This window comes from the organism of the source record quoted next, unplaced genomic scaffold (genome assembly GCF_019419815.1).
Source record: "Pyrus x bretschneideri cultivar Hongxiangsu unplaced genomic scaffold, Pyrus_bretschneideri_v1 Contig1, whole genome shotgun sequence".
Taxonomy (NCBI): Eukaryota; Viridiplantae; Streptophyta; class Magnoliopsida; order Rosales; family Rosaceae; genus Pyrus; species Pyrus x bretschneideri.
Genome location: NW_025999390.1, coordinates 1,762,630 through 1,779,878, shown reverse-complemented (window position 1 = coordinate 1,779,878; position 17,249 = coordinate 1,762,630). Strand labels below are relative to the sequence as shown.

The 17,249-nt window shown below is 37.2% G+C and overlaps 3 protein-coding genes and 1 long non-coding RNA gene across 10 annotated transcripts; 3 read left to right on the top strand and 1 right to left on the bottom strand.

Annotated features, from left to right (window-relative positions):
• Window positions 1-16: 16 nt before the first annotated feature.
• On the top strand, window positions 17-1,294 carry LOC125474536. The gene is made up of 2 exons (XR_007256030.1): window positions 17-488; window positions 594-1,294. It is a non-coding gene; the product is annotated as an uncharacterized LOC125474536 (long non-coding RNA).
• LOC125474529 (nicotinate-nucleotide pyrophosphorylase [carboxylating], chloroplastic-like) lies at window positions 1,000-3,558 on the bottom strand. Of its 5 annotated transcripts, none has more exons than XM_048578450.1 (5): window positions 3,281-3,558; window positions 2,356-2,532; window positions 1,936-2,003; window positions 1,447-1,567; window positions 1,000-1,379 (listed from the first exon to the last, which is right to left on the bottom strand). In XM_048578450.1, the coding sequence occupies exons 2-4, from the start codon at window positions 2,452-2,454 to the stop codon at window positions 1,471-1,473; spliced, it is 264 nt and encodes an 87-aa protein (XP_048434407.1). In that variant the 5' UTR covers window positions 2,455-2,532; window positions 3,281-3,558; the 3' UTR covers window positions 1,000-1,379; window positions 1,447-1,470. The 5 variants fall into 5 exon arrangements, with proteins under 5 accessions (XP_048434407.1, XP_048434416.1, XP_048434395.1 ...); XM_048578459.1 differs by having other exon boundaries at window positions 1,000-1,375; XM_048578438.1 differs by having other exon boundaries at window positions 1,452-1,567; window positions 3,281-3,557.
• Window positions 3,559-6,304: 2,746 nt separating this feature from the next.
• On the top strand, window positions 6,305-10,843 carry LOC125474527. Of its 2 annotated transcripts, none has more exons than XM_048578423.1 (8): window positions 6,305-6,620; window positions 6,814-7,014; window positions 8,736-9,009; window positions 9,238-9,476; window positions 9,603-9,818; window positions 9,932-10,030; window positions 10,115-10,195; window positions 10,297-10,843. In XM_048578423.1, exons 3-8 carry the CDS (start codon window positions 8,736-8,738, stop codon window positions 10,735-10,737), a joined length of 1,350 nt encoding a protein of 449 aa, XP_048434380.1. In that variant the 5' UTR covers window positions 6,305-6,620; window positions 6,814-7,014; the 3' UTR covers window positions 10,738-10,843. The 2 variants fall into 2 exon arrangements, with proteins under 2 accessions (XP_048434380.1, XP_048434374.1); XM_048578417.1 differs by having other exon boundaries at window positions 6,307-6,620; window positions 8,729-9,009.
• A 1,145-nt stretch (window positions 10,844-11,988) lies between these two features.
• On the top strand, window positions 11,989-17,246 carry LOC103954222 (protein DA1-like). Of its 2 annotated transcripts, none has more exons than XM_009366029.3 (12): window positions 11,989-12,830; window positions 13,434-13,559; window positions 13,687-13,777; window positions 14,077-14,308; window positions 14,845-14,965; window positions 15,057-15,140; window positions 15,323-15,442; window positions 15,565-15,777; window positions 16,137-16,199; window positions 16,309-16,427; window positions 16,511-16,569; window positions 16,684-17,246. In XM_009366029.3, exons 1-12 carry the CDS (start codon window positions 12,738-12,740, stop codon window positions 16,998-17,000), a joined length of 1,638 nt encoding a protein of 545 aa, XP_009364304.2. In that variant the 5' UTR covers window positions 11,989-12,737; the 3' UTR covers window positions 17,001-17,246. The 2 variants fall into 2 exon arrangements, with proteins under 2 accessions (XP_009364304.2, XP_009364310.2); XM_009366035.2 differs by having other exon boundaries at window positions 13,408-13,559.
• Window positions 17,247-17,249: the final 3 nt, after the last annotated feature.

The following is a 17,249-nucleotide window of genomic DNA, read 5'->3' as shown; positions in this document are numbered from 1 at the left end:
TCGAGTTGAACGGCTCTTGAGAGAAAGGGAGCTAAGGAAAAATAACAAGGCCTTCAACTTGAATGAAACATTTGAACCTGAGTTGCAGTTAAGAGAAGATGAAAACTCAAATGCTGCCCATGTCTCTGTAACTTGATAATTTGGTTGAAAAAGCAAAAGGGTATGGCTGGTTCTTGCCAGATTTCGATATGCGTGGTTTCTGTTTTTTTCGATACGGGGAGTTCGAAATTATTGTTTTTGTGGTAAAAATTGATTTTTCGTTTTGATATGAGGTGTTTGTGTAACTTGATAATTTGGGTTGAAGAGTAAAAGGGTATAACTGGTTCTTTCCTTTTTTTTTGTATGTGTTTGTTTGCATATCGCTCTGTAATGGTTGCTTCTTGAAATTCCAGGCTTTGGTTTTGATGCTCAGGTTTTTTAGTGTATCACTTGTTGCATTCTTCTTTCTATGGCGTGCTTCGTCAGCCGGATCACAAGCTGAGGTGAAGGTGAGATGAAGTCTCATCGGGCTTCAAGTTGTTTCTGATTTGGTTGCTTTAACACTCTAGAAATATGTTCATATTGTACTGAATAGCTGCCTTGTGTATGGCTAGGGCTTGGTCACCGTAGACTCCGCCTCAGTAAACGACGAAAAGGTTGATGTGAGTCAAGCTGGCACTGCAGATTCCATAGCGTGGGAGAATCTTGGCTGGTTCTATGTCTCGGTCAGAATTGCATTGTTCCTCTGGGTATGATGAATATATCTCTGCAATTAGAAGAGGTGAAGATTCATGGTCTCTGGAGATGAGTGCAGGGGGTCTGGTCAGTAATTCCATCCGCTCCTGCCTACAAGTTACAACCACAAAACACCATGACAATCACACTCCAAAGAAGGATCAATTCCAGCTAGTTTATCTTCAACATAATTTCATTCACTAAAAGTGTGAAGTCACCAAGTTAAACAAAGTGTGCAGAGGATCACAAACTAACTCACATGTCTACTGCAATTAAGAACCGAGCTTAGGATAAATGGATAATGTATTATTTATCGTATTGCATGAACAACTTGTCAAATGCTTTGTATATTTCAAAGCTCTACTGTATTTTGCAGTACAACAGCAATTAGGTACACAATACAGTAGCAACTATTTCTTATTTAAATCGATAAATCCATCGATATTATTCAAGGATGCATGCGCCGTCATCGGCATCGTCGTCGTCTTATCATTTGTCAAATGGGAATCAAAAACTTCAGAAATTGCTGCAGAATATATCTCAATTCATGACATGAGACTTGTTCAAATTGAAGTAATAGTATAATGTTGAAGACTTGTTCAAAACTTCCAAGGGGCATGTTGCTCGTCTGGCGGCACGAGGTCAAGCGAAAGGGGCATGCCTGTCTATAAGATACATTAGGCTCCCATAAGAGGGTTTTGTACCAACTGTTGACAAGTTCGAAGTCACCACCTTACCCGGCCGATAACTTCTCGATCATGCCCGTTTTGTACGCCTTCCCACTTGAAGGGCCAACTCCGTATCAATCTTGAGGGAGATGTCTAGAGCCTTTACAGAATGAGTCAGTGCACCACTGCAAACATAAATTGCACTTTGTAAACCATGCCAAGAATATACTAACGATGACTGAACCATAATATCGGTAAAATATCATTTCGTATGTTGTCCCTGCCAGCCTATTTGCAATGAGATGCAATTTTCACAACCTCAAGCGATGAGATTACACACTGCCACCGTCTTATTTCAACGGAGCAGCAGTGCACCATATCTACAAGCAGCAGATGTGAAGTGAGGATGATCAAAATGGAACTATAACATGGCCAAGAAGAAGAAGGCAGAATGATTTACTATTCATTTAAAGAACTCCCAACGACAGACCAAACAGCTTAAGTCATGCCAAGCCAGCAGGCTTAATGACAGATTAGGAAGCTGCGCCGTTACCTAGAAATGAAGTCAACCCCTGTTTGTCCAATCTTGTGTACGGTTTCAAGAGTAACATTACCAGATGCCTGTTGCAGTGAAGCAGATAAGTCAGAAATAAAAAGGGAAAAATCGAATCCATGCGATTAGTAATATTTCTTTAACCTAGATACAAAGAAAGAGTCCTTAAAAGAAAATAGTGAAACTACTATATAAGATGTTTATGGAAAGTTCCATACAGCCTAACAATCCACATTATCTACACCAAGATTATGGACTGGCATGGCAAATGTTATAAGAAATCGGATGCTTTGAAGCACTTTACAGATGTGCATGTAAGGAGCTTTAAGTTATATCAGTTTTTAGGACTAAAGGAAAACAAATTTAGCAAAACCATTGGTTATAGATAATAGAAAAAACTGAAAAAATAACTTAAGCTACCTCAGTTTCGAATCTCCGATCAATCAATTTCACAGCTTGTTCGAGCATGGATACATCAACATCCCCATTTGGTAGTGGTACAACCATATTATCCAACATTATCCGCGTCAAGGAAGTCTTTGTTTGAGATGCATATTCCAATACCTTTTCTATCTCCTCAAATGTCCGGGTCTCAACCTGGGAATCAAATCGAAATACCCCATTAATCGAAATACCCCATCAACCTGAACTTTCATCATGGAATTGGGAGAAATGTAACTTACGAACAGAATTAAGATTTCTGACAAAACCACACAGTTTCTTTCCCAGATTCATGTTACGCATTAATGTGAGGAAAGAAGTTACTTTTGCGCTCATCCTGAGCATGGCAAAAGGTTTCACGGATTACATTATTCAACATAAACTCATCAGGAAGTTAATGACCATTAGATAGAGACTAGACTAGTCGTAGTTGACACCGCTACCGGAAAATTTGTCAAAAGCATATTCTACTTTCTTTCTTTGTCAAAAGCATATTCAATTAACTTTCTCTTAACAAGAACAAAAACGCAATCTACTGACTCTGAAATCTACTACAACACTACAAAATGGAGTAACCATGAACGGCAAATGGGCAGAGCAACACCAATTTTGTTAAACTGGAAGAGATAAACATACAACCTACGACCCAAAAATCATAAAGCCACAAGTAATGCAACTGAGAAATGCTCGGAATTTGATGATGTCAAAATCAAATTTAAACAACACACATCATATAATTCCACAATACAGCGTGAACTAAAGCTATAAACTTTAGACAAAAACCATGAAAACACAAAAAATTGAGTGATGGGTTCCATTAATTTGCGCCCGAGAAACATTCATAAAACGAGAAAAGGAAACAAAGAGTATCGAAAGTATGGTGGGGTGGAGGTTAGTGCTATACCTGACTGGCGATCGAAGGCGGAAGCAGAGGGGAGGAGGGTGGAGAATCGAACCGGTTGCGGCCGAGTTTTAGAGAGAGAAACAACGAGAGGAGCAACCCATCTCCTTAAACTTCCTTAAAATCAATACCGACTCATCACCCAACTCATCACAATTCACAAACCCGAAATCAAGCCCGTAACTAAAGAGTATCCTAGTGGCCACGCATTTTTTTTTCTTTCAATTATCATTGTTTTTCTATTTTAATATACCATATCCTTAGAAGTAAATGAATAAGGGGCAGAATTCACCTTTCAACGTTTCGAAATTCAAATATAAAATTTTTCGCTTAAATAACTGATCACTTATGTAATGAATATCATTACACTGAAAAGAGCCACTTAAACGAGTAATAAAATATAAAATAAAATAAAAAAGAGATATTGTAACTTAATATCGTTTTGTATAAAAAGCTTTTTCAAAAAGAAAAACAAACAAGATGAGTCTAGAAAGTTTGCAACTTTGGTATCATTGGATTGTCAAGTTGCAATCTTTGGTTGTCAAAGTAAAAAAGTAGCAATCTTTTCTTTGGAGGACGGTGGGGGTATCCAAACTCGAAAGTCAAGTCGCAATGATTCAATATAATGAGTAGTGTCCTCAGCGTACTTGTGCAACCATTTACTCGAATTTAAGTAAGAAAGAATAGCTTCAAACGTGTTTTTTCGTTTATAAGATTTTATGGTATCCACTTGTGTAAATATTTTAAATTGAAGATCGAATTCATTAATTGTATTCATATAGGGTCAAGGAGTGTAGTTATAAAAAATCATCAAAATCGGAGTTAAAATAACCGTTAAATCGTGATTTTTCGTTTATAACCGTTGAAAAGCTTTGTCCCGTTACTTGATATCTGAATGTTTTTTTTTTTGTGATTTTTTGCTGATGTGATCTCCAAGCATATACAAACATTTTTGACGGTTTGGATCATTGAAATTAGTTTTGGAGAATTCGTAAAACGATAGATTGACTAACACTTAGAGTTTATTTTATACTTTCATTAAGTATAACATAAGATTTTGTGGTATCCACTTGTGTAAATATTTTAAATTGAAGATCGAATTCGTTCATTGTATTCATATAGGGTCAAGGAGTGTAGTTATAAAAAATCATCAAAATCGGAGTTAAAATAACCGTTAAATCGTGATTTTTCGTTTATAACCGTTGAAAAGCTTTGTCCCGTTACTTGATCTCTGAATGTTTTTTTTTTGTGATTTTTTGCTGATGTGATCTCCAAGCATATACAAACAATTTTGACGGTTTGGATCGTTGAAATTAGTTTTGGAGAATTCGTAAAACGATAGATTGACTAACACTTAGAGTTTATTTTATACTTTCATTAAGTATAACATAAGATTTTGTGGTATCCACTTGTGTAAATATTTTAAATTGAAGATCGAATTCGTTCATTGTATTCATATAGGGTCAAGGAGTGTAGTTATAAAAAATCATCAAAATCGGAGTTAAAATAACCGTTAAATCGTGATTTTTCGTTTATAACCGTTGAAAAGCTTTGTCCCGTTACTTGATCTCTGAATGTTTTTTTTTTGTGATTTTTTGCTGATGTGATCTCCAAGCATATACAAACAATTTTGACGGTTTGGATCGTTGAAATTAGTTTTGGAGAATTCGTAAAACGATAGATTGACTAACACTTAGAGTTTATTTTATACTTTCATTAAGTATAACATAAGATTTTGTGGTATCCACTTGTGTAAATATTTTAAATTGAAGATCGAATTCGTTCATTGTATTCATATAGGGTCAAGGAGTGTAGTTATAAAAAATCATCAAAATCGGAGTTAAAATAACCGTTAAATCGTGATTTTTCGTTTATAACCGTTGAAAAGCTTTGTCCCGTTACTTGATCTCTGAATAATTTTTTTTTTTGATTTTTTGCTGATGTGATCTCCAAGCATATACAAACAATTTTGACGGTTTGGATCGTTGAAATTAGTTTTGGAGAATTCGTATGCCATCAATCAAGTTCCGTGTGTGTGTGTGTGTATATATATATTTATTAAGTAGATTTAAATCTATTTATTTTGTACGTATAAATTATAATTGACTAGTACATGGAATAGTACATACATCACGTGTCACGTGTGTCATTTACAAAAATAGTGAGATATGTCATGACAGTCATGTGTTTGATAAAAAGTTAATAACTTTAAAAAAAATAAAAAAAAAAATTCTCACCACTTCTATTAATTTTTATTTTTTCCTCTCTTTTTTGTTTCCTTTTTAATTTTTTCTTATCATTTTCACTTTTCCCTCCAACATCTTTCCCTAATTTTCTCACTTTTTTGTTTCATTTTCAACTTTTCTTAACATTTTCATTTTCCCCGGAAGGCCTCGTAGTCAAGGTGAATCCCACTTATATATTTTAGTCCGAGGACTCACCAAACATAGTATTATGCTCCTACTTATGCCAATCATTCCTAAAAAGGTGAAACAAACGCACCCTAAATATCTTGCTTAATTAACCAATATTTGTATCAAATCTCCATGATGTCTGTCTAACTCGTGGATGATAGCGATTTCTCATGATTTTCTTGGGCAAAAAATAGCAATATCCGAATGAGGACATTGTTAATTTGCAGGCACTTTCTTGGAACCCTGCCAAAGAAGCCGTTCATAGTTTGCTTCATACAATTAATTGTCACGTTTTTCTATATGGAGCTGTTTTCATACAAACCCATGTGTAGAGTTGGTTATGATTTTATCAATGAATTCCACATTCAACCACATTTATCAATTAATGAATTCCATCTTGTATACGTATAACATCAAACCACATTTGTTAGAAAAATATATTATAGTGGGGTTTATGTAAAAAAAAATTTGAATTTCAAAGGAAGAAAATCACATTTTCAGTAATTTTTTTAATAATTAAAAAAAAAAAAAAAACTTTGCGCGACGCCTTAATGTGATCGTCGCGCAAAACCACTTTGCGTGACGTCAAATTGTATACGTACGTCGCGCCAGTTGTGATAATTTTGGCGGTGCAATAGTAAAAAAAAGGCGCGTTTTTTTTTTCTTCAAATTTTTAATTTTATTTCCCTTTTAAGTTTGGATGCTCATTTTTCATCCTCAGTTTGTCCAAGTTTGAACGCTCACCTCAAACCTTTCACCCTCAAATCTCAAACCATCCTCACCTCTCATCCCTCAAATCTCAGACCCTCCTCGAACTCACTCTCTCTCTCAGTCTCGCAGACAAGTGGCTCACCTCTCATCCCTCACTTCCTCCCACATCGCTGATTTCTTTTTCGATCTCACTGTTCATCGGTTCTCCCCCAAATCAGGTAAATTTTGGAATTAATTTAGGGTTTATGCAATTTAGCACTTGGAAGATAGAGTATATTGTATATTCCTCCATGGACTTGTTTGTGCTAAATTGTTGTCCCTAACCTGTTTGACGAAATGCCTCAACAACTTTGATTAAGTTGGATTATTCCTCCATGGATTTTTATTAACTTGTTTGTGCTAAATTATTAGGTATCAAAGAAATTAAAGTTTTCTGGCTTGCCGTAGAACCCTGGTTATGCAAGATGAGGAGTATGCTGGTGCTCTGGGGTGCAGGGTGGTAGAATCGCAAGGGATTGAGATAGAACTGCTCTGTTGCCACGGTAGCTGGGGAGGTCTCTGGAGCTGCACAGCGGTCTGATGATAAGAGGGTGTACTGGCGGAGTGTAGTTTGTAAGTACTGATAAATTGCTTGGTTTTGCTTCTCGGGTGGTGGTTGTGTTGATTGAAAGTTCCTGATTGGATATCAAATTTATTGCTTCTTTAGGTTACATAGTCTTGTTTGGCATGTTTGCAATTGTGCTTGCTGCTAGCTGGAGTTTCTTGATTATTTATATTTTTCTGTTGGAGTTTGTTTTCGGCTAAAGAAAGAAAGTTGGAACAACTTTCTTGGGGAAGAAAAAAGGGAAAAGTAAAAGGGCAAAGTAAAAGGGAAAAGTTTGGTTCCCTTCACCACCCGTGAGAGCTCTTTCTTTTCGGTTTATAGGGAGAGTTGTAGAGAGAAAGGAAAGTGTTGCTTTTGGAAAAGAAAGAGAGTAAAAAGGAGAGCTCATCATTTTTTCGGTTTAGAAGAAAAGAGGAAGCAATTCTCTGATTAGTAACCCAGTGATGACGTTTAATGAATTTGTCTAGCTATTTTTGAATTTAATAACTAGGGTATTGGATTACTTATTTTCAAATTAAACTTGAATTACTGTTTCGAATGTGTGTTGGGGAATAAGTAAGAGAAATTCTTGGTATATAATAAGAGGAATGTACCAGTTTGTGTATAGCAACTAATCTTGACGACTATAATCAGTTTCTAAATTTGCATTGATTTTCCTTTAGAAATCAAGGTTTGATGGTCAGCATTTTAATTATTCAGTAAGAGGACTATAGCCACTTTCTATTTACAGCCAGAGAGTTTTAATTTTTGCTTTCTGTTTTGTGCATATTCTTGCCTTTGCTTGGTTTTGCTTCTGGGGTGGTGGTTGTGTTGATTGAAAGTTCCTGATTGGATATCAAATTTATTGCTTCTTTAGGTTACATAGTCTTGTTTGGCATGTTTGCAATTGTGCTTGCTGCTAGCTGGAGTTTCTTGATTATTTATATTTTTCTGTTGGAGTTTGTTTTCGGCTAAAGTCTTGGGGAAGAAAAAAGGGAAAAGTAAAAGGGAAAAGTTTGGTTCCCTTCACCACCCGTGAGAGCTCTTTCTTTTTGGTTTATAGGGAGAGTTGTAGAGAGAAAGGAAAGTGTTGCTTTTGGAAAAGAAAGAGAGTAAAAAGGAGAGCTCATCATTTTTTCGGTTTAGAAGAAAAGAGGAAGCAATTCTCTGATTAGTAACCCAGTGATGACGTTTAATGAATTTGTCTAGCTATTTTTGAATTTAATAACTAGGGTATTGGATTACTTATTTTCAAATTAAACTTGAATTACTGTTTCGAATGTGTGTTGGGGAATAAGTAAGAGAAATTCTTGGTATATAATAAGAGGAATGTACCAGTTTGTGTATAGCAACTAATCTTGACGACTATAATCAGTTTCTAAATTTGCATTGATTTTCCTTTAGAAATCAAGGTTTGATGGTCAGCATTTTAATTATTCAGTAAGAGGACTATAGCCACTTTCTATTTACAGCCAGAGAGTTTTAATTTTTGCTTAGTTAATACATTGTATAGTTACAATCGCATTTTCCTTTTCTAGGATCACAATTGCATTTGAGAAATATGATAAGGTTGAAAACTGTAAGAGAAATATTGATGCTCCAGGGTTATAATCCTTCTTGAAAGCTTGATGTGAGTTTTTTTGTTGCATTTACCTTGTCATGAAACCCACAACATTATCTGTTGCATTTAAGAAAAATGTTGTAGGATTAGTTTCTAATGTTATATTTTTATGGTTGAATAAGTGTATAGATGTCGCAGTTGATTACTCGTCGTCGGAGTGTGACCAATGCACCTCCTGCATTATCAGCATCTACGGCTCCAGCCGTGAGTGCTCCATTGATTAGCGAGCCTACACCCTTTGCTGAGGCCACTCCTACGGCGTCCCAGGTGCCCGTATCATCGACGTCATCAGTGTCAGTTGAGCAGCTCAGTGCACGGCGGCCTCATCGGCGGCGCCGTGAGCCGGAACCTTCTGATCACACTTCTTCGGAATCCAGAGTCGAGTGCGAGGCCTCCCATCCAGGTAGTTTTTTCTAATTCTCACTACGCTGTATTTTTTTTTCATTTTAAAACTATTATTTTTATGATGGTGAAAATTTACTGGATTGTGAAAATCTATTGCTGGTTATGAATTAATGTTATTTTATTATTTTAAGGTTTTGGAAAATGCTATACTATTACGGAAGGTTGTGTCGAATTTTTTTTACAAATTTAAGCTTTGGGATTTCACCATTTAAGTATTTTTGGCCAGCTAAAAAAAACACCAGAGGGCCTAGTCGAATGCTGAAGCAGTCACAGACCGCACGACAGGCCGCCTCCAAGATCAAGATTGTGTATGACGCGCAACATCGTGGAGCAGCTACCTCACAGCAACATAGCTTCATTGCTAGTAGCTGTGGTGTTGTTATTCGAGACAATTGTCCTTTTCAGTGGGAGTCTTGGGCAGAAATTCCCGAGGAGACGAAGAGAATGGTGCGACACAAGTTGTCGGTTAGTATATTAATTTTTAGCCTTTATCATTTTTTTAATTTTGTTTACAAATATTAAAAACCAACATATATTATCTTAATATTATTAAATTTCTTACTATTATTTTATTGTTTTTCATATTCGTAGGTCATTTATGATCTTGAGGACATATCCCTTGAGGTCATGAACTACTTAGAGGAGACCTTAGCAAACCGGTACAAAAATTGGAAGAGCACTTTTCACACGTTTTTTAAGCGATGGGATGATCCAGAGATTGCTCGCCTACATGTTCCAAGCGAGTTAAAGGACCGACCAGATGATTGGGAGTGGCTCTGCAAACATTTTACTGACCCAAAATTTGTGGTATGTACATAATATTTTAATAATAATTTATTATTGTTTTAGTAATTTTTAAGCTTTTTTTATTAATTTATTTCAAATAGTTGCACTAACATGTAGACCTGTGTGTTTAACAGAAGAAATCTGTTGCTGGCCAAAAAGCTCGTGAGTCAAAGACACTTCTCCACCATTCCGGTTCGAAACCCTTTTCGTATAGGCTTCAGACACGACGTCAGGTAAAAGTATATTAACTTTGAAATTTTATACAATTTATTATTATTATTGATTAATAAAATTTTCTTATTGTTTTTTTTCTTCAGGAGGGTTCTAAGTTCCCAGCAATCGACATGTTTAAGGACGTTTACGTTCGACCTGGTCAGGAGATTACTGAGCAGTTTCATGTAAGTATATGTAATTATTATTATTCTTATATGTATGAATCATTCAAATATTATTTATATTTTGTTATTAAACATTATATGTTTTTTCTTTATTATTATAGGCTACTATGGTGGAAAAGAGCACTTCTGTTCTCCAAGAAGCAACATCGCAGCTTCCCCCGGAGACCCCGATCGAGGACGTCACGATACCTGAGGATGTAGGTTTTCAGATCATGACTGATGTCCTGGATCAGAACTTAGGTCGTCGTCGTGGCAAGGTTGTTCGGTGTATGGGGAAAGCACAGATTCGTGAAACGGGTGCCTCTTCTTCCATATCAAACGCAGAGGTAGATGCATTGAAGGAGGAAGTGACAACCCTAAAGGCCCAGGGTGAGCAGATGAAGGAGCAGCTGAGGGCCCAGGGCGAGGAGATGAAGTCATATGCCGGGGCGTGGAGAGACCTTGTACAAGCCATACAGATGTCCGGCCTTCAAATCTCACTACCAGCACTTCATCTTGGTCCACCTTCGACCTCAGAGCCACCTCGCCCTGCTGATACCTAGTAGCTTGATGTATTAAACCTAGTTCACTTTTAGTTTTTTCTTTTTTGTTCGGATCTTGTATGTACATTTTCATATATTTTATAATTAAATACTTTTGCTTGGTTAATTAATTATTCTTTCGAATTTAATTACAATATTTATCAAAAATTAAAAAAAAAAAAAAAAAAAGTTTGACCAAAACTACTCCCCACTTTGCACGACCAATCACTTTGCACGACGCACATCGTTAGTCACGCAAAGTGGTTTGCGCGACGCACTCCGTTGGTCACGCAAAGTAAGTTTGCGTGACGCACAAAGTGGGTAGTGCAAAGTGGGTTTGCGCGACGCACACCGTTAGTCACGCAAAGTAGTTTGCGCGACGCACCCCGTTAGTAACGCAAAGTGGGTTTGCGTGACGCACAAAGTGGGTAGTGCAAAGTTGGTTTGCGCGACGCACACCGTTAGTCACGCAAAGTAGTTTGCGCGACGCACACCGTTAGTCACGCAAAGTAGTTTGCGCGACGCACCCCGTTAGTAACGCAAAGTGGGTTTGCGTGACGCACAAAGTGGGTAGTGCAAAGTGGGTTTGCGCGACGCACTCCGTGAGTCACGCAAAGTGGGTTTGCGTGACGCACAAAGTGGGTAGTGCAAAGTGGGTTTGCGCGACGCAGTCCGTGGTCGCGCAAAGTTGGTTTGCGTGACGCACAGCGTTGGTCGCGCAAACCCACTTTGCGCGACGCGCAAAGTGCCGTCGCGCAAAACAACTTTGCGCGACGCACGCCCCCGTGGCCGTCGCTCAAACCCTAGCGTCTCAGACTTTGCGCGACGATTAACGCGCGACGAAGGTTGCGTCGCGCAAACCCTTAGGCAACGATTTTTTACTTTGCGCGACGAAAGTACCTACGTCGCGCAAAGTGTTTTTTTTACTAGTGCCAATTGGCTACCCTTGGAATTGTTTGTAAAGTTCGATGAAATACCACTATATCGTTGCTTGTCAAAACAAAAAAATAAAATAAAATGATCAAAATCATACTATGTCGTACAACAAATCCATGAGCAATAAACAGGTATCATTGTCAAAGAGATTCAATGAAAGTAAAATCATTATAACGACTTTGTACAAATTAAAATAAAATCATGTTATAAAAACCTATATAGATTAGATTCAATGAATGCTGCAAACATTACTACTCTTTTTGTCTATATAAACGTAATCAACTGACAATTCCATCCAACAATAATGAATCGAGAATAATAGTATCATGTAAAATCTTAATAAAAGCGCTTTTTACAAAATTATTTTTGTATTCTGCAGACACTTTCAACCAAAAGTACTTCCAAGCGTTTTTAGTTAAGTCACGTTTGCAAAAGTGCTTTTATCCAAGCAAGCCATAGAATTCAGCTTCTATTTTCGGATTCCTTCCACTTTTTCCTTCTCACAGATGTCTTCACAAAATCCGGCTTTTCTGCTCTTTTAAGTAGTTGGTTTTTAACTTTAAACCCCCCAAAAGGACATTTCTTTCTTTCTTTTTCTCTTCCAAATTTTCATATCATTTGTTAAAGATTAGAAATTTAATTCCTTTTCTTTCCGATTCCTCGAGAACTTTCGAAAGGGTTTTCTCTGATATATTTCCCCAACTGGGTTTGATGAAAAATTCGTCAATCCCATTTGGGGCGGGATAAAAAGTCAGTCGCTGGAGTTTTTTTGTTTTTTTTTTCTTTCAAAATATTGTCTTTGAATTTCCGAAAACTGTTCGTGTACTCCTCCATTGAAATTGCTTCTGGGCTTTCCTTTTAATTTTAACATGTGAAAGATATTTAATTTTCTCCTCCTTTCTTCTTCCCATTTTTCCTCTGCCAGATTCTGCTCTGAATTTAAAGAGTTCAAGGATCAAGCTTTTCATTTTCTTTGTTCCTTTGCCTGCTGGACTAGCTTATATTTCATGAACACAGGAGAGAGAGGGAGAGAGATGGAGGAGTTTAAATTATGTAAATTTTGGTTGTGAGCTGTAAAAAAAAAAATGGTGCTTTTGATCGTGTTGGGATCTTGTCTGATCTGGTTCTGCTCTGTTAGCATTCACAATTCTTGCAAAAGTCTCTGGATTCTTTTGGAGGTGACTCACTTCACCACTATTTTTTATTCTCTGCCTTTTCCTTTTACCTCAGATTAATTGTTGTATGTCTTCAAGTTAATGGAAGAATCTCTACCGTCTCTCCTCCATAAATGGATGTTTTAGTAATAATTGACTAGGCACGCCTGTATTTCTGCGTATTGAAGTCATAGCTTGAACATTGTGGGGTGCTAAAATGCGTGGTGCGTGAATTACTTCTGTAGTATTACTTTTTTTTTTAAATTTGTTCTCTTGAAGAAAAATGCAATCGGTGATTAATTAGTTATTAGAATTGGGATGTCCATGCAAGATTTGCAAAATCCACTTTCTGGAATTTGAGGTGATGAAATAAAATAGGTCATGCCATCAGGTTATGTCCAAAATTTTCGGTTTTTGTATTGTTTTGCACCTGATTGGATTTGCTTGGTTACATGAACTTGCACTGGCATTCTGGTGTTATTTTTATTAATTCTCAGTAATTTTGTTTCCAGATGTGACTGTTATTTAGCATGTATTTTCTTTTCTGTTTTTTTTTTCGCTGTTGATATTGCATTAACTCAGATGGTGTTTTCATATTCAGTAAAAAACTTGATTGACTATGAGCAGATAACCTTACACATTATGGGTTGGCTTAGCAAGATTTTTAAGGGCTCGAGCCACAAAATATCGGAGGAGCGTTGTCATGACAATAATGGCGAGGATCCAGATAGCCATGAACCTTCTTGTTCAGGGGTAATAACATCTAACCCTTCTTGATATTATGGAAAATGATCACTTTGTTGAACACGAGTTTCTTTCTAATCCTCATTTGGTATGTTTGAACTCCTTTAACATATTGTGGTGGGAAACTTCATTGTAGGAGGTCTGGTCAGAAAACGAGAATGAAGATATAGATCGTGCTATTGCGCTCTCTCTTTTAGAAAAACACCAAAAAGGGAAAAATGTGGTTGGTGAGTGATCTTTCCTATCGATGATATATATATATATATTGTGCGTGTGTGTGTGTGTATTTCTTCATGTGTGCTCATTTAGGCATTGCATCTTTACTCGGTTTCTTGTGGTACTTTGACTGTTTACATTTACATATGAAATGAAATTATTGTTTACTAGTAGTGGCATTTTGAATTGTGCATTGCATGATGATAGCTATGGCTTCCATTTTGTGGCAGAGCTGTTCGTACATTCTTTTCGTTCTTGTACTGTCAAGCGATTCAGTATGAATCAATAAGAATTTCATATTCTTGGATAGGTTTTGATTCTCAGTTGCAAGAAGATGAACAACTTGCCAGAGTCATACAAGAAAGTCTGAATGCGGAGTCTCCTCGACATGGAAATGGAAATGGAAATACGTATCAACCTATCCCTCCTCCCCGACATGGAAATGGAAATGGAAATGGAAATACATATCAACCTATCACTCCTCCCCGATATGGAAATGGAAGTTCATATCCCATCCCCATGTACCACCCAATGGGCTCCAGGTACATGATTATAAGATGGACAACTGTAGTCACATTTCAGTGCTATTTCTTCCTTGACGTTGCTTCACTGATTGATTACCTCATGGGTGTAGAATGGTCTTTGAAACAACAATATGTAATTGTCTGAGGGCATCTCATTTCTAACATTTTCTCAATGCTTCTTTGTATTCTCAGTCATTACCCTTTCTCTTGTATACCGTGAATTCCTATTCTATGCTTCTGTTACTTTGTAAATTTTGATTTCTTTCGCTTGGACCTGATTGTGTACAATGATGGAATTTTGAAGTCACTGTTTAGGAATGACAAATAAAAAAACTTGAGTTGATGGCATGTTAATTTGAAATGTTAACAATTTATTCAGTATGTAGGATGTAAGTGGTGGAATTGTAGTTGCTTTTGTCCACATCAACCACACTGAGCACCAAACTCCTCTTGATGCACCGATAATTCTCTGTGGAACTTAACATTACATTCCATATTGGTCCTTTGCTTATTTCCCATATTATGGCACTGAGTATTCTCATTCTTTGACATAGGGTTTGTGCTGGTTGCAATGCTGAGATAGGTTTTGGACGATATTTAAATTGCATGAATGCAGTTTGGCATCCAGAATGTTTCCGCTGTCGTGCATGCAACCAACCAATTTCTGATTATGAGGTGCAAAAATAGGTTTAATTTCAGTAATGGTTCTTTTGCAAGATAACTTTTTGTTGTCCAATTTATCTTTCATATGTTTCATTTTATGTAGTTTTCTACATCTGGGCATGATCCTTACCATAAAGCTTGCTACAAGGAGAGCTACCACCCAAAATGTGATGTTTGCAAGCACTTTGTAAGTATCACGATCTGATTTGATTTTTAAGTTACGACGGTGATAAGAGGAAGGACACATGACAGCTGCTAACCATGCCTCGTTGAATTTTATTTTAAGTTGAATATTAAATGTCGAGAAATAACTCGTATATGATTTGTTGATAGTTGTTCTTTGTTTTTATAATATACATCTTTTGACAGATTCCAACAAACCCTGCTGGTCTTATTGAATATAGGGCACATCCATTTTGGGTCCAAAAATACTGCCCTGCTCATGAAATTGATAATACTCCTCGGTGCGGCAGTTGTGAGCGAATGGAGGTCAGTCGGAATAAATTACTTTTTGCAGTTATGCCCCGAAGTATGGCTGACCCGATTTTTAAAAGAAAAAGAAAATAGAAAGCAAAAGAGTTTGTTACAAGATGTCTATACGTTACATGCAGGCCCGAGACACAAGATATGTACCCCTTGATGATGGTCGGAAGCTCTGTCTAGAGTGTCTGGACTCTGCAGTCATGGATACCAGTGAATGCCAACCCTTATATCTCGATATTCAAGAATTTTATGAAGGTTTAAATATGAAGTTGGAGCAGCAAGTTCCACTACTCTTGGTTGAAAGACAAGCGCTAAATGAAGCAAGAGGAGGAGAAAGAAATGTAAAGACATTCGGTTAAAACCATATCCTTTAAGTACGAAAGTAGGACAGTTTTCCATGGTCATAATTGGCAAATCATGCATTGTTAATCGAAAACATTTTTCTCATTTGTCTCTGATAATTACAAAACTAATGCATATGAAAATCATTCATTCCATTGGTTTTATGTTATTGACATGTTACAGAAACATCCACGTACAAGTTTCTCTGGAGATTTTTTGAATTCTCTCCAATAATTTGTACAGTCCAAACATCACACTTGCATCCTGTCGTATTGTTATCTACTCATCTTCTGTTGAGGGTTTTCTTTTTAAGCTTAGAGACAAAATCCGACTTTGATCAATTTTTTGTCGTTTCCAGGGCCATTATCACATGCCTGAGACTAGAGGGCTTTGCCTTTCTGAGGAACAAACTATTAGCACGGTGAGAGTTTTATGAATATATTATTTTTGCTTTCTACAGCGGTTGATTTTTTGTAAGGTATCTTCTCGTGGGTTAGCAACTTATATTGTATGGATCCGGGAACCACCAGATTTCAAGGTGGCCACGGTTTGGGGCAGGACACCAAGCTGCGGAATTGATAACAGAGCCTTACAAGCTGACTCGTCGCTGTGAGGTGACTGCAATTCTAATCTTGTATGGTCTTCCAAGGTGCGTTTCTATCTATTTCGTTTTGAGGCACAATTGTAACTCCTGGCTGAATTTGTTGCGTGACTAGAACTGTCTGCGTACAGGTTGCTGACTGGGTCTATTCTAGCTCACGAGATGATGCATGCATGGTTGCGGCTTAAAGGTGCTGTTTAGATGGATCCATGTATTTGTTCGTTTAGTCCTATTTCTGCTAATTGCGAACTAAAAATGGCATCAAAATGAAAATTACTGACTAGATTCTCAATACTTATTGAAGGTTACCAACCTCTTAGGCAAGATGTCGAAGAAGGTATCTGTCAAGTTTTAGCTCACATGTGGCTAGAGGCCGAGCTTATGTCTGGCTCAGGCGGCAATGCTGCATCAACCTCGTCTTCCTCCTCTTCCAGGACATCAAAGAAGGGTACAAAATCACCGTTTGAGAGTAAGCTCGGGGGGTTCTTTTTGCACCAGCTTGAAACAGACATGTCCCCGGTATATGGAGATGGATTCAGGGCCGGTCAACAGGCAGTGCAGAAATACGGGCTTCGAAGTACCCTAGAACATATTAGAATGACAGGGTTGTTTCCTTATTGAGGACTGAATCTGAATCCTTGAGTTTATTGGGTGCTTCTGAATCTTTTTTTTTTCCCACATTGGTATAGCTTCTGCCTTTCATATTAGAACCCAAAGGCCAAAAGTGCATAGGAATTGTGACTCCACAGTATCTGTTAGGATGCCGGATGGCATCATCTTGTGGTGACAGTTAGAGTTGAGTATTACTATAAATGGTACATTGTAAGAGAACAAAAGGCAGTTAATGAAATTGTATTGTTGTTCTCATGT